Genomic DNA, 19,754 nt, shown 5'->3' with positions numbered 1-19,754 from the left:
TACAGTAGCAGTATTAATATCAAATGTATTGACAGGATCAAAGAGGGACATTTTATTTATGCTCATTGAAAGAAAAATTTAGAAGGGACGTATTACAGCGATGAACTTTATGCACCTAACCACATAGCACTGACACAGAAAACCAAGACTGAAAGGTGTAAGGTAAAACTGAAAAATCTGGAGTCAAAATGGGAGAGTTTTTCTTTTTAATTATTATTATTTTTAACACATTTCTCTCAAAGAAAACAATAGAGCACAGAAGAAAATTAATACTAGAATAATTTGCACTACCAACTTAACTTTGATCATATAACCCACATCAATCAAAAACAAATGGAAAATGCTTTTTGATACATTGATAATACTTGTAAAATACAGGACTACAAAATAAACATCAATTAAAATTCCATAGAATCAATGTCTTGAGCACAACCTTGACCACATGAAATCAAATTGAAAATGAACCATACAAAAACATAATGCAACCATATTTATATGAAAATTAATGTCCACATTTGACAAATGTATTGATCTTTATGTGCAATTCAAGCAGTTAGTAATAACAAACCAAAATCGAAAACACGATTATGCAAAAGAAAAGGAAAGTTAAAAATAATGATAAAATGAGAAATATACCAAAGGAAAAATTATTACAAAAATGAAGATGATTAATAAAATTGAAATCTAATACTTTAAAAAAATAAAGAGCTGGCACTACTGATGAAGAAAAGAAGTTTCTAGAACTGGGCAGGCAATATACATAATGAGTCTGGAGCATCTTGTAATGATGAAAAATGAGGATGTGGGAAACTTTAACAATCAAAATGTTGGATGAGCTTATGCCAGAGGGGCACAGGAACCGAGAAAACACCTCCCATTGCCCAATCTCGAACAAGTTGAGCAACGAAATAAATAAAGTGCTGTTGAATTACAATCCAAAGTACAAAATAAGTATCTATGAGTTCATACTGGTATAAATGAATGGTAAAATAAAGTAACAAATTGGGGAAAAGAGACAAAACTCTCCTGCAGAAGAATTGTAGGTTAATTAAATTAATGAAAAGATTGCCGATTTTGAAAATATAATGTAGTCTTATGTAAATAGAATCATACTTTATGTATTTTAATGTATTGTGAGTTATTTTCCTCAATTATGTTGTTCTATGTAGCTGTAGTTTGCTTGTTTTCCTTGCTGGAATATATTCAATGTTATAAATGATTCTGCTGTTGACATGCATGTTGGTTGTTTCTACTTTTGGCCTCTTATGAACAATGTTGCTTTGAACATGCACGTGTACACTGGACCTCGTGTGTACTCATACCCATGAATGGATCTCTTGGTCATAGATGACCATCAGCCCTCCCTATTCTCTAGGTTCAATTTACTCTGCATAGAGTAACTCATTTAATCCTCACAATAACCTTTAAGAAAAATCTCGTTATCTCTAATTTTCAAGTGAGAAAACTGAGTCACGGAGACATTAAGTAACGCTCAGGTGATAGAGCTAGCAAGCCTAAGAGTCAGGTATTTAAAGAAGGATCTCCAATATGATTCCTTAAAAAAAAAAAGGACAAAGAAGAATGACTTCTCCTTCATCAAACTGTGACATTTGAGTTGAAATGAACAATAATCTAAGTACAGAATTGAGAGGCCAGACACATATATGCACAGTTAAGCCTTGAACAAGGAGGATGTTAGGCGTGCTGAACCCTGTGCAGCTGAAAATCTGAGTATAACTTTTGATTCCCCCCAAAACTTAACCATTAATAGCTTACATTTGAACAGTAAATTACGATATATTTTGTATATGTATTATATACCATATTCTTACAATCAAGTAAGCTATAGAAATAAAATATTATTTTAAAAAATACTAACGTGGCCGGGCGCGGTGGCTCACGCCTATAATGCTAGCACTCTGGGAGGCCGAGACAGGCGGATTGTTTGAGCTCAGGAGTTCGAGATCAGCCTGAGCAAGAGCGAGACTCCGTCTCTACTAAAATTAGAAAGAAATTAATCGGACAACTAAAAATATATAGAAAAAAATTAGCCGGGCATGGTGGCACCCTGTAGTCCCAGCTACTCCGGAGGCTGAGGCAGAAGGATCGCTTGAGCCCAGGAGTTTGAGGTTGCTGTGAGCTAGGCTGACGCCACGGCACTCTAGCCTGGGCAAAAAGAGTGAGACTATGTCTCAAAAAAAAAAAAAAAAATACTAAGGAAGAGAAAATACATTTACAATAATTTACTGTATTTATCGATACCGTAACTTTACATCGTCTGTTTCGTCTGTTTAAAAGATAAATCTTCTGTCTGAAATGTCGGGCAACTGCAGCTGCAGTGCTCAATCTAAGGTACATATCGAGTAATTCTACTTTTTCTTGTAACATCATGATTTTTCTTTGCTTCTTAGAAACACTTCCAGCATCAATAGTGGTACTTTGTATGGGTACTATGGTGTTATTCATGCTTTGTGGTATTGCACCAAACGTGATGAAAACTACTCCAGGCGTGTAAAGATCCTTTTTATGCAATTTACTGAAGAGATGAACTGCTCATTTGGAGATGACTGGAGTCACATGATAGATAAGCAGATACTCCCAACACTTGACTTCACTGCAACAACAAGAGGGAGTGGTTACTAAATTATTATATTAGTACAGTATGTACTACAGTTAATTTCATGCAGTTATAATTTAATACTGTATCTTTTTTTACGTTTCTTCCCACTGTATGGAAAGAAACATATGGAATGGCACCATATATGGTCTGTGTGTGCCACAGTTTTGATAAATTTTAAGTTTCGTAATAGGTTTTTGTATATTTTATGGTAGTAAATGATAAAATAGACTAGTATGTACATATAATTTGTACATTCATGACATACCTTTTTCTCAATTTTTTTCACTATTTTGAAGCCACAAGATCAACTGTGTATTTTTTTCACATTGTCCTAAATTTCCAAAAAATTTTCCAATATGTTGGTTGAAAATTATCCACGTCTGAGAGGACCCATGCAGTTCAAATCTGAGTTGTTCAAGACGCAACTATATATGTGGGAATCTTTATATAATGAAGCTGGCATACAAATACAGGGGGAGAAATGAGTACTCAATAGATAATATTGGTGTTGACCTTTTTCCTAGAAAAAGAAAAAGAAAAATACAGCTCTACCTCACACCACTTACATAAGTAAATTGGAGATGAATAAAAGACTGAGTATACAAAAAAGAACTTTAAGACCCTTAGGGAATATATTGAAGAATGTCTTTATGATTTTAAGGTGGGGAGCACATCTTAAAGAAGAACCAAAACACAAACAATGATGGAAATGTCTAATATATTTAACTGATTCCAATGTAATGATGACTTAAAAAAATTAAAAGACAAATGCAGGCTAGAACAATGTTTTATCATACCTAGGATAGACAATGAAAAAGTATCCTGAAAACTTCTATGGAACAATAAAAAAATAGTCAATCCAAAAGAAGAGGACCAAGCCTTGGAACAGGCAACTCACAAAAGAAGAGATCCAAATGGCCAGTAAAGGTGAGGAGACATGCAAGATCTCTAGTAATTTGGGAAATGCAATGAGGTACTGTTTTTTACCAATTGAGATTAAGAAGAGTGAGATCTGACAATATAAAAATCCCCAAGATATGGGGGAACCAGAACTGCCACTGCTAATGGAGATAGAATTTGTAGACCAATCTAGCTATTCCAAGAAAAGTTGAAAATGAATATACATATAACCAAGGAATACTAGTTCTATACACAAAGCTATTCAATAAAGTACTGTTTGAGATAACAAAGATGTGGATATAATCTCCTTGTCCATCAGCGGGGGAATGGTTAAAATGAATAATTACACGGGTTTAGTTGACTCTGTTGAATTCACTAGGACCTGTGGATGTTATATACAGCAATGTGCTTAGATGTTGTAACACTGAATTTTTAAATAGGTGGAGGGGAGCGATGAATAGATAAAATCACACATGATATATTACTTTTTGCTGCATAGACTTATGATTATAAACTCGAAGAATATGCACTGAAATCAGGATTGTTCTTTTTGAGAAATAGAAGCCTAGGAATAGGGATATAGCAGAGAAAACAAATGTGGCTCTATACTTGCCTTTATATTATTTAAATTATCAATGCCCCTTGCTTTTCTAAAATAGGGTACAACACAGCAAAAAGTTGTTATTGGACATGGGCACACAGCTGGCTCTGGGTATCATTTACCACAAGAGTGGTCCAAATTGAATGTGTCCAAATTGAGCGTGTCTGCAGGAAGTAACACAGAACTCTGAACACAATTGCTTGAAGAACCCCCTCTACAACTCCCTGACTTTTCCAGAAGACCATTTACAGACTAGTTGAGCTGTACCATTGCTTGCCCTTATTGGGCAAGAGAACGCAACAAATTTATGAAAGATTAGTAGATATGTATTAATAGGAGTAAAATAGGAGAAATATTTTCCAAAAATTATTTGGTGCTTCCGTTTCGTGTCTGTCACAGGGAAAGATTTTTTTATGCTAGACTTCCCAGGGCATCGATCTGCATGGGAAGAGAGCATGATGTTACTGAAGGATAACAAGCAGAGATGCAGCTTCTAACGTTCAAAACTGGAACGTGAGCCAGGCTACCACCTTCAGTGACTTTTCAGAATTCTATTTCTCTGCACTGCCATATCCACAATCCACATAATTAGTAATCACCAGTTCTCACTAAGAATACAAGAGCAAGACCATTAGGTCTACCACTGAGGTGTGTAGCAGTCATCCTGATGCTAATTTGATGGAGCTCAGCCATGGAAATAACAAATTCTCAAACAGATTTTCAACAAACCTCCTGTGTTTGGCCTCATTTTCACTCCCAACTCCAGAGGTAAATGGTGCCACAAAATCTTGACCCCTTTTGATTCTGCACTGGGATTGAGTGCCTGTCTTGCTTTTTTCTCTGCCAACAAGGATTCAGCTTTCCAGGGTTTATTAACTTGGTTCTCACTTTTGTACTTTCTTGTCTCCTATTCAGTTTTCTTCACTATAGAATAGATGCAATAAAATGCAGACATCTTAGGTCTTCCCTTCAGTGACTTTGAACAATTTTATGCACCTATGTAATCATCACCCAAAATGAGATGTAGAACATTCCCACAGTGCCATAACATTCTCTCATGCCTGGAAATTTTCAGGCAATTGTCACTCCCCAGCAGTGTACAACTTGCTGAGTTCTAAGACCAGAGTGTAGTTTGGCATATTTTTGTAATGAATAAAAATGATATGGTACAGTATGTTTTCACCTGATCTGGCTTCTTTTCCCCAAACTGATGTTTGTGAGATTCATCTATTTTATTACATGTTCTAGCAGTTTATTCCTTTTTATTGCTTAATAATATTTTAATGATCTACGTTTTTCCACTCTTGTGTTCAGAGACATATGTATTGTTCACAGTTCTGGATTATTATAAATTAGGTAAATAGGAGTACAATCGCTAAGGATAGATGTGTGCTTAAGCTTAGAAGACAATAAGCAAGACTTTTCAAAGGGGCAGTATGATTTCACATTTGCACAAGCAATGTATGTGAGTGTCAATCGCTCTAAACATGATACTATTCCTCTCAGAGCCAGAATACACGGTTCCAGGAAACGCAGGGGTAGCACCGGGAGTCATCTATCATGCCAAAGGAGATTTTGCTTCTGGCCAGGCGACCAAGCCCCAGTCTTCCTGCCCTGACTCCAGGTGCTCAGCTGCTGGCTGGCTGATGGCCCAGGCTCAGTGGGGTCCACAACCATCCGGCCTTACCCTCGTTTCCACAGCTCACAGTGCTCGGGTTGCAGGATATGCACAAAGGCATCCAAAGAAAAGGTCACCCTGGTTTTCCACATCTGCCCCAAGAGGTCACTTTGCTGTAATCGATCCAAGGCAGGGTCACGAAATTGATGGCCTCCACGCAGTTGAAGCCAGCATGGTAGCCATAGGGAAATGTCACCATGAACTCTCCAGCCTCTTGAGTCATGCAACTGAAGGAAATCCCACTGTCCTTGAGGACAGTGGATGAGATGAGAGCTACCTTGTGCCTCAGGAAGGCCTCAGGCCCAGGAACTGCCCGGGAAAAGCACCGGGGCCAGGCGTTCCAGATGCTGGCCGTGTTCTGGGGGCACCGCGTACCATGTTTTGGGCTCCCCGAAATACAGGTAGTTGATGCTGTAAAGGTCATGTCCTCTGTGTGCCAAGCAAAAGTGGTCTTCCACATCCCAAAGTACAGGTAGGGAGTGTTGACGCCTTCAATGACAACTCCACATTCCTGCTCCAATAGGTCCTGAATTGTTCCCAGGTGCCCAAGGTTCCATTGTTTAGTGTTTTCATCAAACAAGGAGCCACCGACATCAGCACCATAAATTGGTGAATCATAGATGCGATTCTTCCAATATTTTCTCTCCAAATCTTCAAAATTCCGGTGTGGTGGAGCCCAGTATTTTTCACTGTTTGACAAACACAGGCAACTAAAGCAAAAATAGACAAATTGAATTACATCACACTAAAAAGCTTCTGCACAGCAACGGAATCAACAAAGTGAAGAGACAACCTACAGAATGGGAGAAAATATTCGCAAACTAACCAGCAAGGGCTTAATAACCAGAAGAAAAACTTCCCCAGAAGTAGACAATATCTTAGATGTGGACAGCTTTTCCCAAGTTGTCAGAATAAGGCCCCTAATCATAATGAGACACTTACCCTTCTTAATTTTTCCTTGCTTATGTCTACCTCTTTTGCTTGGTAGGATAATGCTGTAACCAGACTTCTACACCCACTTGTTCTCATTCGCTGTTTTAATTTAGCCAAGTCCTGCAATGCTAGATTACTTACCAGCTGAACAGGAAGGAGTTTGTGTAGTTGCTAATACTTTGTGTTGCACATGGATAAATGCATTGGGTACTGCAGAGATTCAGTTACAAAAATTAATGAGCAGACTATTTGGCTATTAATAAAAAGGATAGACTCTTCATCTGAGTCATTCTTTGAGTAATCAATTTTGGTTGGGTTTGGTTCATGAGGACCCTGACTAAGGAGCATACTTCAAATTCTTGGTATTATTCTCCTAACAGTCATAATAGTAGTCTCAGTGGTACACTTTATTCTCTCAAAAAGTCTTAAATGTTTATGTGCAGCCATTTGATTAATAATAAATGGTATCTCTTCAGCCTATAATGACAAGAACTTAAGTATGTGATTATGGGGACACCATAACCTATGAACAACCTGTTGAGAATGGAAACTCAAAATGATGGTGACTGAGAGTAGAACTAATGCCCTAAATTTTGGTTATGCTCTTGGTCACTTGGTGAGAATGTGACCAAAAAGGCTGAAATAGTAAATAAAATTGTAAGAGGCCATTGATTTGGACTGGGCTCCCATGCTAGGCTCAACAGACCAAACCAATATAGAGTTTAATCACAGCAGCTGAGCTTCCGTTAATTGCAGGAGGTTCTGTAACCAATTAAGTCATAACCAATTACGTTGTCTTTATACCTCACTTCCATTTATTTTATAAATGTTTGCAGATCACCTTGTTGGCTGGAGTCTTCTAAACCTGTTTTGGCTCTGAGGGCTACCTGACAAGATTTTTTTTTTTTGCTTTGTTGTGTTGCTTTGTTCAAATAAACTCTGCTAAATTTAAAAGTCTAAGGGTTTTTCCTTTTAATACCTGGTAGTGAGGATTGCTGGGTTATATAGTAGTTTCATTTTGAATTTTCTTAAAAACCTCCATAATAGGTATACTAACCTATATTCCCACCAACAGTGTGCAAGAGTTCCCTTTTCTCCACACCCTTGCTAACATTTGTTTCTTTTGACATTTTGACATTTTGATAATAGCCATCTGAACGGGTGTAAGGTGATTTCAGAATGGTTTTGATTTGCATTTCCCTGATGATTAAAGATTTTGAGCACCTTTTCATATACCTGTTGGCCATTTTAATATCTTCTTTGGAGAAATGTCTATTCACATTTTTTGCTCCCTTTTAATTAGGTTATTTGGATTTTTTTCCTACTACTGAGATATATGAGTTCTTTAAAAATTTTGGATAGTAACTCCTTTTCAGATAGTTTGTAGGTATTTTTTCCCAATCCATAGGCTGCCATTTCATTTTCCTTATTGTTTCCTTTGCTGTGCAGAAGCTTTTTAGTATTGATGTAGTTCCACGTATTCATTTTTGCTTTTGTGGCCTGAGTTTTTGGGGTAATATCCAAAAAATCATTGCTTAAGCCAGTGTCCAGGAGCTTTTCCCCTATGTTCTCTTCTAGAAGTTTTATAGTTTCTGGTCTTACATCTAGGTCTTCTATCCATTTTGAATTGATTTTTGTGTATGGTATAAGATAAGGGTCCAATTTCATTCTTTTGTGTATGTGGAAGGTAGTTCTATTTTTAATATTTTGAGAAACCTCCATACTGATTTCCATCAAGCCTGTACTAATTTACATTCCCAACAGCGTACAAATGTTCCCTTTCCTACACATCCTCCTGACACACCTTTTGTCTTTTTTATAATAGCTATTCTAATAGGTATGAGGAGATATTTTACTGTGGGTTTAATTAGCATTTCCCTGATTAGTGATATTGAGCATTTTTTCAAATACCTATTGACCATTTGTATATGTTGTTTTGAGAAATGTCTATTGAGGTCCTTTGCCTACAGTTTACCTGGATTATTTGTCTTCTTACTGTTGAGCTATTTGAGTTCCTTATATATTTTGGATATTAACCCCTTATATAATAGGATGTATGGTTTCCAACTATTTCCCCCATTCCATAGGTTGTCTCTTCACTCTGTTGATTGTTTCCTTTGCTTTGCAGAAGCTTTTTAGTTTGATATAAGCCCACTTTTCTAGTTTTGCTTTTGTTGCTATGCTTTGGGTATCATATCCTAAAAATCTTTGTCCAAACCAATGTCAAGAAGTTTTTTTCCCTATGTTTTCTTCTAGTATTTTTACAGTTTCTGGTCTTATCTATTTTGAGTTGATTTCTGCATATGATGTGAGATGAGGGTCTAATTTCATTCATTCTAGAATCATTTATTGAAGAGATTGTCCTTTTCCTGTTATATGTTCTTAGCACCTTTGACAAAGATCAAGTCACCATAAATATATGGAATTATTTGGGGGCTCTCTCTTCTGTTCCATGGGTCTATTTTTATGCAAGTATGTCTGTTTTTATGCAAGTATCATGCTTTGATCACTATAGGTATGTAGTAGATTTTGAATGAGGTACTGTGCTGCCTACAGCTTTGTGCTTTTTGGTTCAAGGTTATTTGGCTATATGGACTCTTGTGGTTCTATACAAATTTAAAAATCGCATTTTCCTATTTCTGTAAAAAATGTCATTATAATTTCGATAGAGATTGCATTGACTCTACAGATTGCTTTGGGTAGTATGGACATTTTAACAACATTAATTCTTCCTATGCATTAAAAACAGGATTTGTTTCCATTTATTTGTGTCTTCAATTTCTTTCATCAATGTTTTATAGTTTTCAATGTCCATATCTTTCACTTCCTTGGTTAAATTTACTCCTAATGATTTTATTATTTTTAATACTGTCGTAAGTGGGATTATTTTCTTATCTTTTTTGGATAGTTCATTAGTGTATAGAAGTGCTACTGATTTTTGTATGTTGATTTTGATAAGATCATGTCATCTGCAAACAGCGACAATTTCATTACTTCCTTTCCAGTCTGTATGCCTTTTATTTCTTTTCTTTCCTAACTAAGAAGTGGTGACAGTGGGCATCTTGTCTTGCTCATTATCTTATAGGAAAATCTTTTTTTTTCTTTTTTTTTAATTTCAGGGTATTATGAGAGTACAAACATTATGGTTACATTTTATGTCTTTGCCTCACCCAAGCAAGGGTTAGAGGCTTGCCCTTCCCCTCTACAATGCTCTCCATGTCCTTTAGTTGCAGGTTTATTCCCCTATCCCCCTAATCCCTGGAGAGTATTAGTGCTATATAAGCACCCTAGTGTTCATCAGTTAGTACCAATTTGATGGCGAGTACAAGTGGAGCCCGTTCTTCTGACATATAGGACAATCTTTTAGTTTTCTACCATTGAGTATGGTGTTAGCTATAGATTTGCCATATATTATTAAATGTAAATGGATTAAATTCTCCAATCAATAGACATTGAGTGGCTAAATAGATTTTTTTTTAAAAAAAGAGATCCATTTATATGTTGCCTACAATAGACTCATTTTACCTTTAAGGATATACGTAGGCTGAAAGTGCAAAGATGAAAAGGAGATATTCCATGCAAATGATAACCAAAAGACAGCAGGGGTAGCCATACTTAAATCAGACAGAATAAAACTTAAGTCAAAAACTATCAATCACAAGAGACAAAGAAAGTCATTATATAATGATAATGTGGTCAATTCATCAAGAACATATAATAATTATAAATATATGTGCACCCATCAGAGCACCTAAATATATAAAGCACATATCAACAGAACTAAGGAAGATATATACAGCAATACAAAAGTAGTAAGGGGGTTCAATACCCCAATTTCAACAAAGGATAGATCATCTAGACAGAAAATCAATAAACAGAGGACTTGAACAACATCATAGTCCAAATAAACCTGACTACATTTACAGAACATTGCATCCAACAACATGGCACTTTCTCCAGGATAGAGCATATTTTAGGCCCACATGACAAGTCTTAACAAATTTAAGAAGATCAAAATCATGTGAAGCATCTTTTCCGACGACAATGATATAAAATTAGAAATAACAGGAAGAAAATTCAGAAATATGTGGAAATTAAACAACACAGTCTTGAACAATGAATGGGTCAAAGAAGAAATCAAAATTGAAAAATATCTTGAGACAAATGAAAAATAACACACAACATACAGAACTTATGGTATGCAGCAAAAGCAGTTCTAAGAGAGAAGTGTATGTTGATAAACTCCTACATTAAGTTAAAAAAAAATCTCCAACAACTTACTTCATATCTCAAGGAACTAGAAAAAAATAACTAAGCCCAAAGTCACCAGATAAAAAAATAATAAAGATCAGAGTAGAAATAAATGAAATAAAGACTAGAAAATCAATAGAAAACATCAATGAAATTGAGTTGTTTTTTTTAAAAAGACCAAAAAATTGAAAACCTTTAGCTAGACTAAAAATAAAAGAGGACTCAAAATGAAATTACAAATAAAAGAGGAGACTTTACAACTGATACCACAGAAATACAAAGGATCACACTACCATGAACAATTATACACAAATTAGATAACCTAGAAGAAATATATAAATTTCTAGAAATATTCAACCTACCAACACTGAATCATGAAGACATAGAATATGTCAATAGACCAATAACTAGTAAGCAGATTGAATCAGTAATAAAAAGCCTCCCATCATAGAAAAGCTTATTACCTGATGTCTTCACTGGTGATTTCTACCAAAGTTTTAAAGAACAATAAAGGACAATCTTTCTCAAGCTCTTCCCAAAAATTAAAGAGAACAATTCCAAACTCGTGTTACAAGGCCAGTATTACCATGATACCAAAGCCAAAGACACTACAAAAGAAAGTTACAGGCCAATATTTCTGATGAATATTGATGCAATAATAGCAAATTGTATTTCATGGAACAGTAAAAGGATCAACATATGCAAATCAATAAATGTGATATACCATGTTAACACGATGAAGTATAAATATCATGTGATCATCTCAATAGATTCGGAAAAAGCATTTGACAAAATTCAACATCCTTTTTTGATTAAAAACTCTCAACATATCAGGTACAGAAAGAATGTATCTCAACATAATAAAGGCCATATATAATAAAGGCCATAATAAAGGCCAAGTTCACTTGTGCGAATTTTCAGTACAGACACAGAAGTCTAAGTAACCGTAACTAACTTGTATCACTTGATCTAACTGCTTCTTTGATCTCACAGTCTCCACAGAATAACTAAATTGATTATTTAAATGTGTAAATCACATTATGTCAACTGCTGTTTTAAACCTGCAATGCTGTCTCATTTCAACTTGAAGAAATGTCAAATAATGTACTTAACATGAAATACAAGGCCCTACATGCTCTGACCTTTGCCTCTCTTCTTCTTCCTCTCTACGCTCCCCCAAAAATAAGCTGCCTTTTTTATTCCTGGAAAAATAAAATCACCAAGTTCCATGTTAGGTCTATTGTACTTGCTGTTTCCTGCAATGGAAAACTCCACTCTGGACCTTCCCATTTTGTCACCTGGGTTTCAGAAAGGTCTCCTGCTCTGCGAAGCCTTCCAGACCAATGACCTCGACCAGTACTTGCCCATTTTGCTCTATGGTTCAGTCTTGCTTTAGTGTCTCCACAGCACACATTACTGATTGAAATTATCTTATTCACTTATTTGTGAACTTGTTGACTGGGATGAATCAATGAATGAACAATGTGAAATATACATCCAGCTTTGAACAGGCAGTGGAGACTTGGAGAGAAGATATTCAGATGATGACACTTTTTTCCTCTCCTTGCTCATCTCTCCCAGTAACCTGAGTCCTACTACCCAGCTGAGTATCAGGCTGCATCTATAAAGTCATACTCAAAGCGTGACTGCAACCCAACCAAATCCCCCACCCAGCCAGCCAGCCAGAACCCAACCACCATCCCCTGAGCTCATTTGCCACCACTACACAATGTAACCAGCCATAGAATAAGCTTTGCCTTGAATGTCGTCAAATAATTATGAAGAAAAATACATAAAGAATAACCTCTACCCCCTCATGTCTGAAACCATAATATTAAAATAAAGTTACATTTTACATTTTGGTTACCTTTAATATATTTGTGAACAAATAGTGGTGACAACACATTATAAATATATGAATAACTCAAGAAAGTCATATATTTTATTCTGGGGTTCTACTGACCTCATCTGTAAAAAGGTAAAACTTGTTCATGAAATGGGGGAGAGGGAGGGAAAAAGACAAGGGAGGGAGACTGAAGGGGAACGAATCCAGGATTCTTCAAAAGTTCAGCAACCACCACAGTTGGCCCAGAGGATGGGAGCTTGGCATAGATCAGGTTCTGGCAATCTCAGCAGTACCTAGTTCTCATAAAGACACAAGTTTGTCCAGTGGATGAAACCTCAGCTAGAGACCCAGAAGTTACCAGTGTCCAAAGACATTCCAAGGTCTGGGAGGAAGAACAAAGTATAGCTAATTTGTCAACTACCACAAATTCAGCAGCATTCAATGGAATCACCGTATGGGCTCTCTCATGCATGACCAGTGTCCTGCAAACTCGGCCAAAGCTTTGAGATGTAAATGTGACCAGTCTCAGCAAGCCTCCTACTACACAGTAGAGCAGTGAGGAATAAAGGCAATCCGTGGGCTTAGAGGACAGGGGCCCAGCAGCACCCTGGAACTTTGGGAGGATTGGGAGGATCCTGGGGTTCAGGGACTCAGTGGTACAGGCTTTTCTATCAATGCACCATCCTCAGGCTAGGGCTGAGCCTTAGGCCCCAGAACTGTGCACGCTGTGTCCACCAAGCGCCTCTTAGCCGGAGCATGGAGAGTTGGCACCTGAGCACGCAGGTCCTGATGACGACGACCGCGACCATTTCTGCCCTTTGGTGGGTGGAGAATTTGTGCCGACACACCCAGGGTGGGCGGTGGGGTTGTTATGCGTTGCCGGGAACTGCGTATGGCCGTGGCCCCACGCTGAGTAGCAGTGCTACTGGCCACAGATCCCCGAAGGGGAGAAGAGTGCACAGGGGCGCGGCTGCGGGTACGACCACTGGCAGCCACAGGCCGAGGGGGATGCAGGGCCCGGCGGGGTGGGAGGTGCCTCAGACCTAGCCTGGCTTTCCTGGGCGATTGGACCTCCCTCCAGATGGTCAGCTCCTGGCTGGCTGGTGCCCTGGACTCCCTGTGGTCCACAACCATTCGATCTTCCCCGCGTTTCCACAGCTCATAGCGCTCGGGTTGCAGGATGCGCACGAAAGCATCCATGGAAAAGGTCACCCTGGCCTCCCCGCAGCTGCACTGAGAAGCCACTTTGCCATAATCGATCCATCTCGGGGTCGCGAAATTGATGGCCTCCGCGCAGTTGAAGCCATGGTTGAAGCCAGAGTGGTAGCCATAGGGAAAGGTCACCATGAACTCTCCAGCCTCCTGAGTCATGCGACTGAAGGGAATCCCATTGTCCTTGAGGACAGTGGGAGAGATGAGGGCCACCTTGTGCCTCAGGAAGGCCTCACAGCCCCGGGAACTGCCCGGAAAAAGCACCCGGGCCAGGCGTTCCAAGCGCTGGCCGTGTTCTGGGGGCACCGCGTACCAAGTTTTGGGCTCCCCGAAGTGCAGGTAGTTGATGCTGTAAAGGTCCATGTCCTCTGTGTGCCAAGCAAAGGTGGTCTTCCACATCCCAAAGTACAGGTAGGGAGTGTTGACGCCTTCGATGACAACTCCACATTCCTGCTCCAATAGGTCCTGAATCGTTCCCAGGTGCCCAAGGTTCCACTGTTTAGTGTTTTCATCAAACAAGGAGCCACTGACATCAGCACCATAAATTGGTGAATCATAGATGCGATTCTTCCAATATTTTCTCTCCAAATCTTCAAAATTCCGGTGTGGTGGAGCCCGATATTTTTCACTGTTTGCCAAATGGTGATACTCCCGAAGGGTCATGGCTTTCTTCTTTTTATGGTATTGAGTAAACACCCCTGCCTGCCCAGAGGCCACCTGCTGGAGGGGAGTGGCTATTAAGATGTCATTGATGTCATCATAGGTCTGTCTGGCTTTCCACTCCTTGGGAGGAATTACCTTGGCTAGGCCAGCTCGGTGTGCACCTTGGGATTCCATATAAGCAATGTATTTATCAAAATCGTTAAACTCTTCTTTGGTTGGATGGAATATCATTATGCTACAGTTTGGATTCTGGGCACAGTTGGCCTTAGACTTCATAGTTCAATTTAATAAGCAGCAAACTCCCAGTGTTTAGGTATGTTCTAGATGGTTGAGGGTGTAGGAAAATGCTACTTGTAAAAAATTGGGTGGTTGTATGTATGAGGTAGCAGGATCTACCAGCCAATGTTTTTGCAAATGGGATGATAATCTTTCTTAGGCTTGTTGGTGCACCAGGGAGACTCCACTCTGGGCAGCAGCTTTACCCAGGGACTGATGGTGTCTGTGCTTGCAACTCTGTTATGTTTCTCAGTTGCTGCCTGCCTCTGTTCTCTTGAGGTTTATTGAATTACTCAGACCTGGGTGGGTGACCCAAATATAGCAGAATAGGACTTCAGGGCAGTCTTTAAAATGAAATCTAAAAGAAAAAAATACCAAGGTATTGAAAATTAATGTTTGGGAAAAGTTATTAGGGAACTACAAATTAAATACCACAATGACATATTACTATACAAAGAGAGGCTAAAATTTTATAGGGTTGACAATATGAGTGATGGTATAGATGTGGAACAATAGGAATTTTCATAGTACTAGAGAGAATGTGAAGCACAACAATCACTTTGGAAAACCATGTGGACAGTATCTTTTATCAACTGCACTGTTCCACATGCCTAGGAAATGTGTATGGCTGTGTCCTGAAAGTCATGCCCAGGAATGTTCAAAGTAGCTTTGTTTCCAGTAGCCAAATGCGGTAAACAAACAACCCAAATGTTCATCAACGGTAGAATGAATAAGTACATTGTCGTGTATCCATACGATGGAATACCATACGGCAATGAAGGTAAACAAAATCTACATAAAAATACAACAGATTTTATAAAGATAATATTGAGCAAAATTATTCAGACTCAAAAGAATGCCTATTCCATAATTCCATTTATATTAAGATGAAAAGGAGGCAAAGTAATCTATGTTCGAAGTCAAGAGTAGTCGTTACGTTTGAGAAAAAGGTTGTGGGGAGGGGATATGAGCATCTCTGGAGTAAAGTTAATCTATTGTGGACGTGTATACTGGTTACATACCCATCAGAATAGCTAATGGTGATAATTTATCAAGCTATGATGATTTTCACAAATTTCTGTGTATGTTAATTTAAAAATAGAGCATAGAGAAAAGGCATTAAAAACAACTGAAACAACTATTTCACTGTATTAAAAGGAAAAGTAAAAATGACTGAAAATATATTAACTAAACATTCAATTGACAAAGGCAGCAAATTAGAATTAGAGAAAGAAGGAATAGTAAAGAAATAACAAAAAATAAAGATGACATGTTTCCTTAACTCATACTGTGTGACTTTGTGGTGTTTGTCCCCTATGCCTTGCACAACTGGTAGCAGCCTTACACGGACCAATCTAGCATTAAAGAATTTTTCCCCATAAAGAAGAGCCATCCAAAAGACACAAAGTAAGAAAATAGTAAGGTTCCATCATAAATGTTAGGATTTTTTCAGGAAAGTATAATTCAGGGAGAGGACACAGGTGTTGATGATTTTGGTGGAGGATGGATCATTAAATCTATCTTGGATAAAAAAGAAAATGAGAACATAAGCTGAAGGAGAGTAAATAGTATTTGATTCATAAGCTGGATTTCTCTACTAGACCAAATAATTTTGTTAGCACATTAGGAAATAGAAGCTAGAAATAAACTGGGATGCTTGAAACAGATTTTTTAAACTAGGCACAGTTTTTAACTGAGTGCCTATTTTAATGATGTCTTAAAATCTTCCTGAGTTTTGACTTTATGCTATTAAAACTTCGAACTCTTTCCCTCTTCCACATTTTCCCTTCCAAAATTTCTCTTTCTTCTCAGTTCTTAAATTCCACCCCTTCCTAAGTGAATGAACTTGGCCCCTTATTTTCCTTTACTGCCCCAACAAAACAATATATCTTCTTTCACCTCCTATAGTTAGTTCCATTTTGGCACTTATCATTTCTACTTTATATAACGTGGACAGCAAGAGTCACTTTTATTTAGCACTTCATTATTCCAGGCCCTTTATTAAGCACTTTCTATATAGCATCCCATTCAAAACTCACAACTAATCAATGCAGCTGGTACTATCATTGTCCCCACTTTATGGAGGAAGAAACCGAGGTACAGAGAAATTTATATTTAATGCAGTAACTTGTGTCCTCAGTTTCTACAGTTAAGTCTACTTGTCTTATCTTTCATATAAAAGTATTTCAAGAACCTTATCTGAGTCTTGTTCATCATTGTATTTTCCAAAGGATCTTGGTAACATATTATAGGCACTCGAAATCTTTCTGTTAGAGAAGTAATTAAGTGATGTGCTTGGGCACATACTGCCTTACTATTCTCCTCTCAGGGGAAGAAGAGACACAGTTCTCCAGGGCTAATACCTCCATCTGAACTCCTTAAATCAACACCTCTCACTTGCTCCAGGACTACAGTCAATTAAATAATCATGATCATCTTTATTGTTATTAAATTATCAGTCATCGATCTCCTGATTTAAGTTACTGTCCTTTCTCTCACCTTCCTTTGAGTATCAAATGTGTCAAAAACGTAAATGAAAATAGTCTACATTCACAAACCCATTTCCTCTCCTCTCTCTCCCCGTGCCCCATCTCTTCTGGTTCTGCTCCCACCTGGCTACTGACAATGTTCTCTGTAAAACATCAACTTGCCTCCCAAATGCTGCTCCAGGGGTTACACTTTATCTCTCCACATCACTGGTTCAAGGAACATCTTCCTCCTTCCTCCTAAAATTTCCCTAAACTCTAGGGCACTGATATTCCTCTTAACTCTCTAGTTCTTCTTTTCTGTCTCCTTGGTTCCACCTCCTCTTCCTTCTACACAAATGCAGACCTATCTCAAAGTTCAATTCTCATCTTTCTTACCTTTCTTTTTTTTCTCCCTTTAATTTTCCTATTTGTGTTCAGGCCTTTTGTTAGAACACGCTCCCTCCCTTTAAACATTTTATTTATTGTCATAGCTTTCTCTAATACTTTCTCTCTCCTAAGCTTCTGCTTTGCTTCTCCTTCTTGGATGGCCCACTGAGCCCCTGAAAGTCAACCTGTTTAGTATAATACAAGATGATCATCGTTCTCCTGAAACTAATTTTCTCCTTAATTTTCTGTCTTTATTTCTACCAATGGTAGTAGAGTTATCCTAGTCACCATCTACTATTATATCTGCCTCTCTCCAGACATATAGCCAGTGCCTGTCAGAGGAGCCAATGATAATCTACTGTGAGACCCCAGGGACATCTATACATTCCAGGGAGGCTTCCTGTGCTCTCCTTACCTTCCTTATATGAGAACCCAAGGATCCAGCTGACCTTCTCTCCTACGTACAGCCGCCACCACCCAAGCTAGACCTTGAGGAATCTGTAAGTGCCAAGATTAACTGTATCATATGATAGCCTCCCTGTCTCACCCTAATTTTTAATCTTAAAAATTATTCTACAGTGATTTTATTATTAATTCTTTATATTTTTTGGAATATATAATCAAATATTTCATTCTTTCTATCTGAAAAATTGCTCTAAAGAAATGAAAAAAGAAAAATGAGACAATTTAGAAAGAGAAACTTAAATACCATGCTGAGCCTTTCCTCCATGAAATAATAAAATGCTGACTATGAATATCACACAAGCCCCCTTTCTTATTGAATATACAATTAAAATAAGTCTTGAGTTGACCATTTTGTATTTGTCTTATAAACTATTTCCTTTCTACATTTCTAAGGATTCTAGGAAGAATGAGGCAATGTCTCCATATAGACAGTCTTCGGGTGTTGCACATCAAAAGGAAATACTCTGATTTGTAACTGTCTCTGTGCTCAAAACTGCTCAGAATTTGCCAGGTACAATGACAGAGTGATCCTTCCATGTTCCAACCAAGTGTGTCACTTCTCTCTGTGTCTCAAACGGTTGCTTTTACTGTGAGACGACTGCTTCTTGCATCTTTCAGCTGGAGCCATGGTTGCCAGTGGAGAATACTGTCTCTTCAGATACTCTTCCATTTTAACCTTACCCATGGTAATCACAGTAACATGGACTTCTTCATCTAAGGAAATTGGACAGTTCTGACAATTGAAGAAAAGTATTTTCTTCTTATCAGAATAGTTACAAATACTTGGTCCCTTAAAATTGATGGATTTCTGGAAATTTGAAAGTCTTTCCCCCAGGTCTTTTAAAAATAATCTCTCCTAAACTTCCCTGGTGGGTGTGTGTGTGAGATTAAACTGGGGAAGGTGAGAACTGAAGTTCAGTAAGTTTAACGGCCCCTTTTACTGCAGCCCTTACCCAGATTGCAGGACAAATGGAGAGCCTTTTTGTCTTTCATGTTACATACATATTTTTACTTTTGTTTGTTATTTTCATGTTGCATATATATTTCAAATCTATTACTTCAATGAGAGATTGTTGACAAAATGCTTCCAGACATTAGCTATTGTTTCTTCTGACAGTCAATATCTAAATGCTGTGCTGAATCAAAATTTTCTTCTCAAGTTAGAAAATCTACTTACCATTCATCAAAAATAATTTATAATCATAATATTTGATAGCTGAAAAAATTCTATTTTATGGAGACAAGTGATTCAATTTTTTCCCTATTATTGGACAGTTATTTTGTTTTCACTTTTCCACAATTATTACTAATCACTTATACTTAAATATGTGGCCCATATTTTAGTATCTAGAACAGGATAATCAGTAAAATATTGGTTGAATGAATGAAGTTCCTTAGATTAGTACTTATAAAGGGAATTACTTTATTGTAGGATTTAAATATTTTAAGATCTT

General features: G+C 37.7%; 1 protein-coding gene and 1 pseudogene across 1 annotated transcript in view; both read right to left on the bottom strand.

Annotated features, from left to right (window-relative positions):
• Positions 1-5,804: 5,804 nt before the first annotated feature.
• LOC105822952 lies at positions 5,805-12,951 on the bottom strand (annotated as a pseudogene).
• A 568-nt stretch (positions 12,952-13,519) lies between these two features.
• KDM4D (lysine (K)-specific demethylase 4D) overlaps positions 13,520-19,754 on the bottom strand; it is a 33,751-nt gene continuing 27,516 nt past the window's right edge. Inside the window, exon 2 of the mRNA XM_012660052.1 lies at positions 13,520-15,338. Coding sequence (XP_012515506.1) covers positions 13,520-14,980 — 1,461 coding nt within the window. The 5' untranslated portion in view covers positions 14,981-15,338. The remainder of the gene's footprint in view (positions 15,339-19,754) is intronic.

This window comes from Propithecus coquereli, unplaced genomic scaffold (genome assembly GCF_000956105.1).
Source record: "Propithecus coquereli isolate 6110/MARCELLA unplaced genomic scaffold, Pcoq_1.0 Scaffold65, whole genome shotgun sequence".
NCBI lineage: Eukaryota > Metazoa > Chordata > Mammalia > Primates > Indriidae > Propithecus > Propithecus coquereli.
The sequence above is the reverse complement of the archived record's forward strand: the minus strand, read 5'-3'. Positions and strand labels throughout refer to the sequence as shown.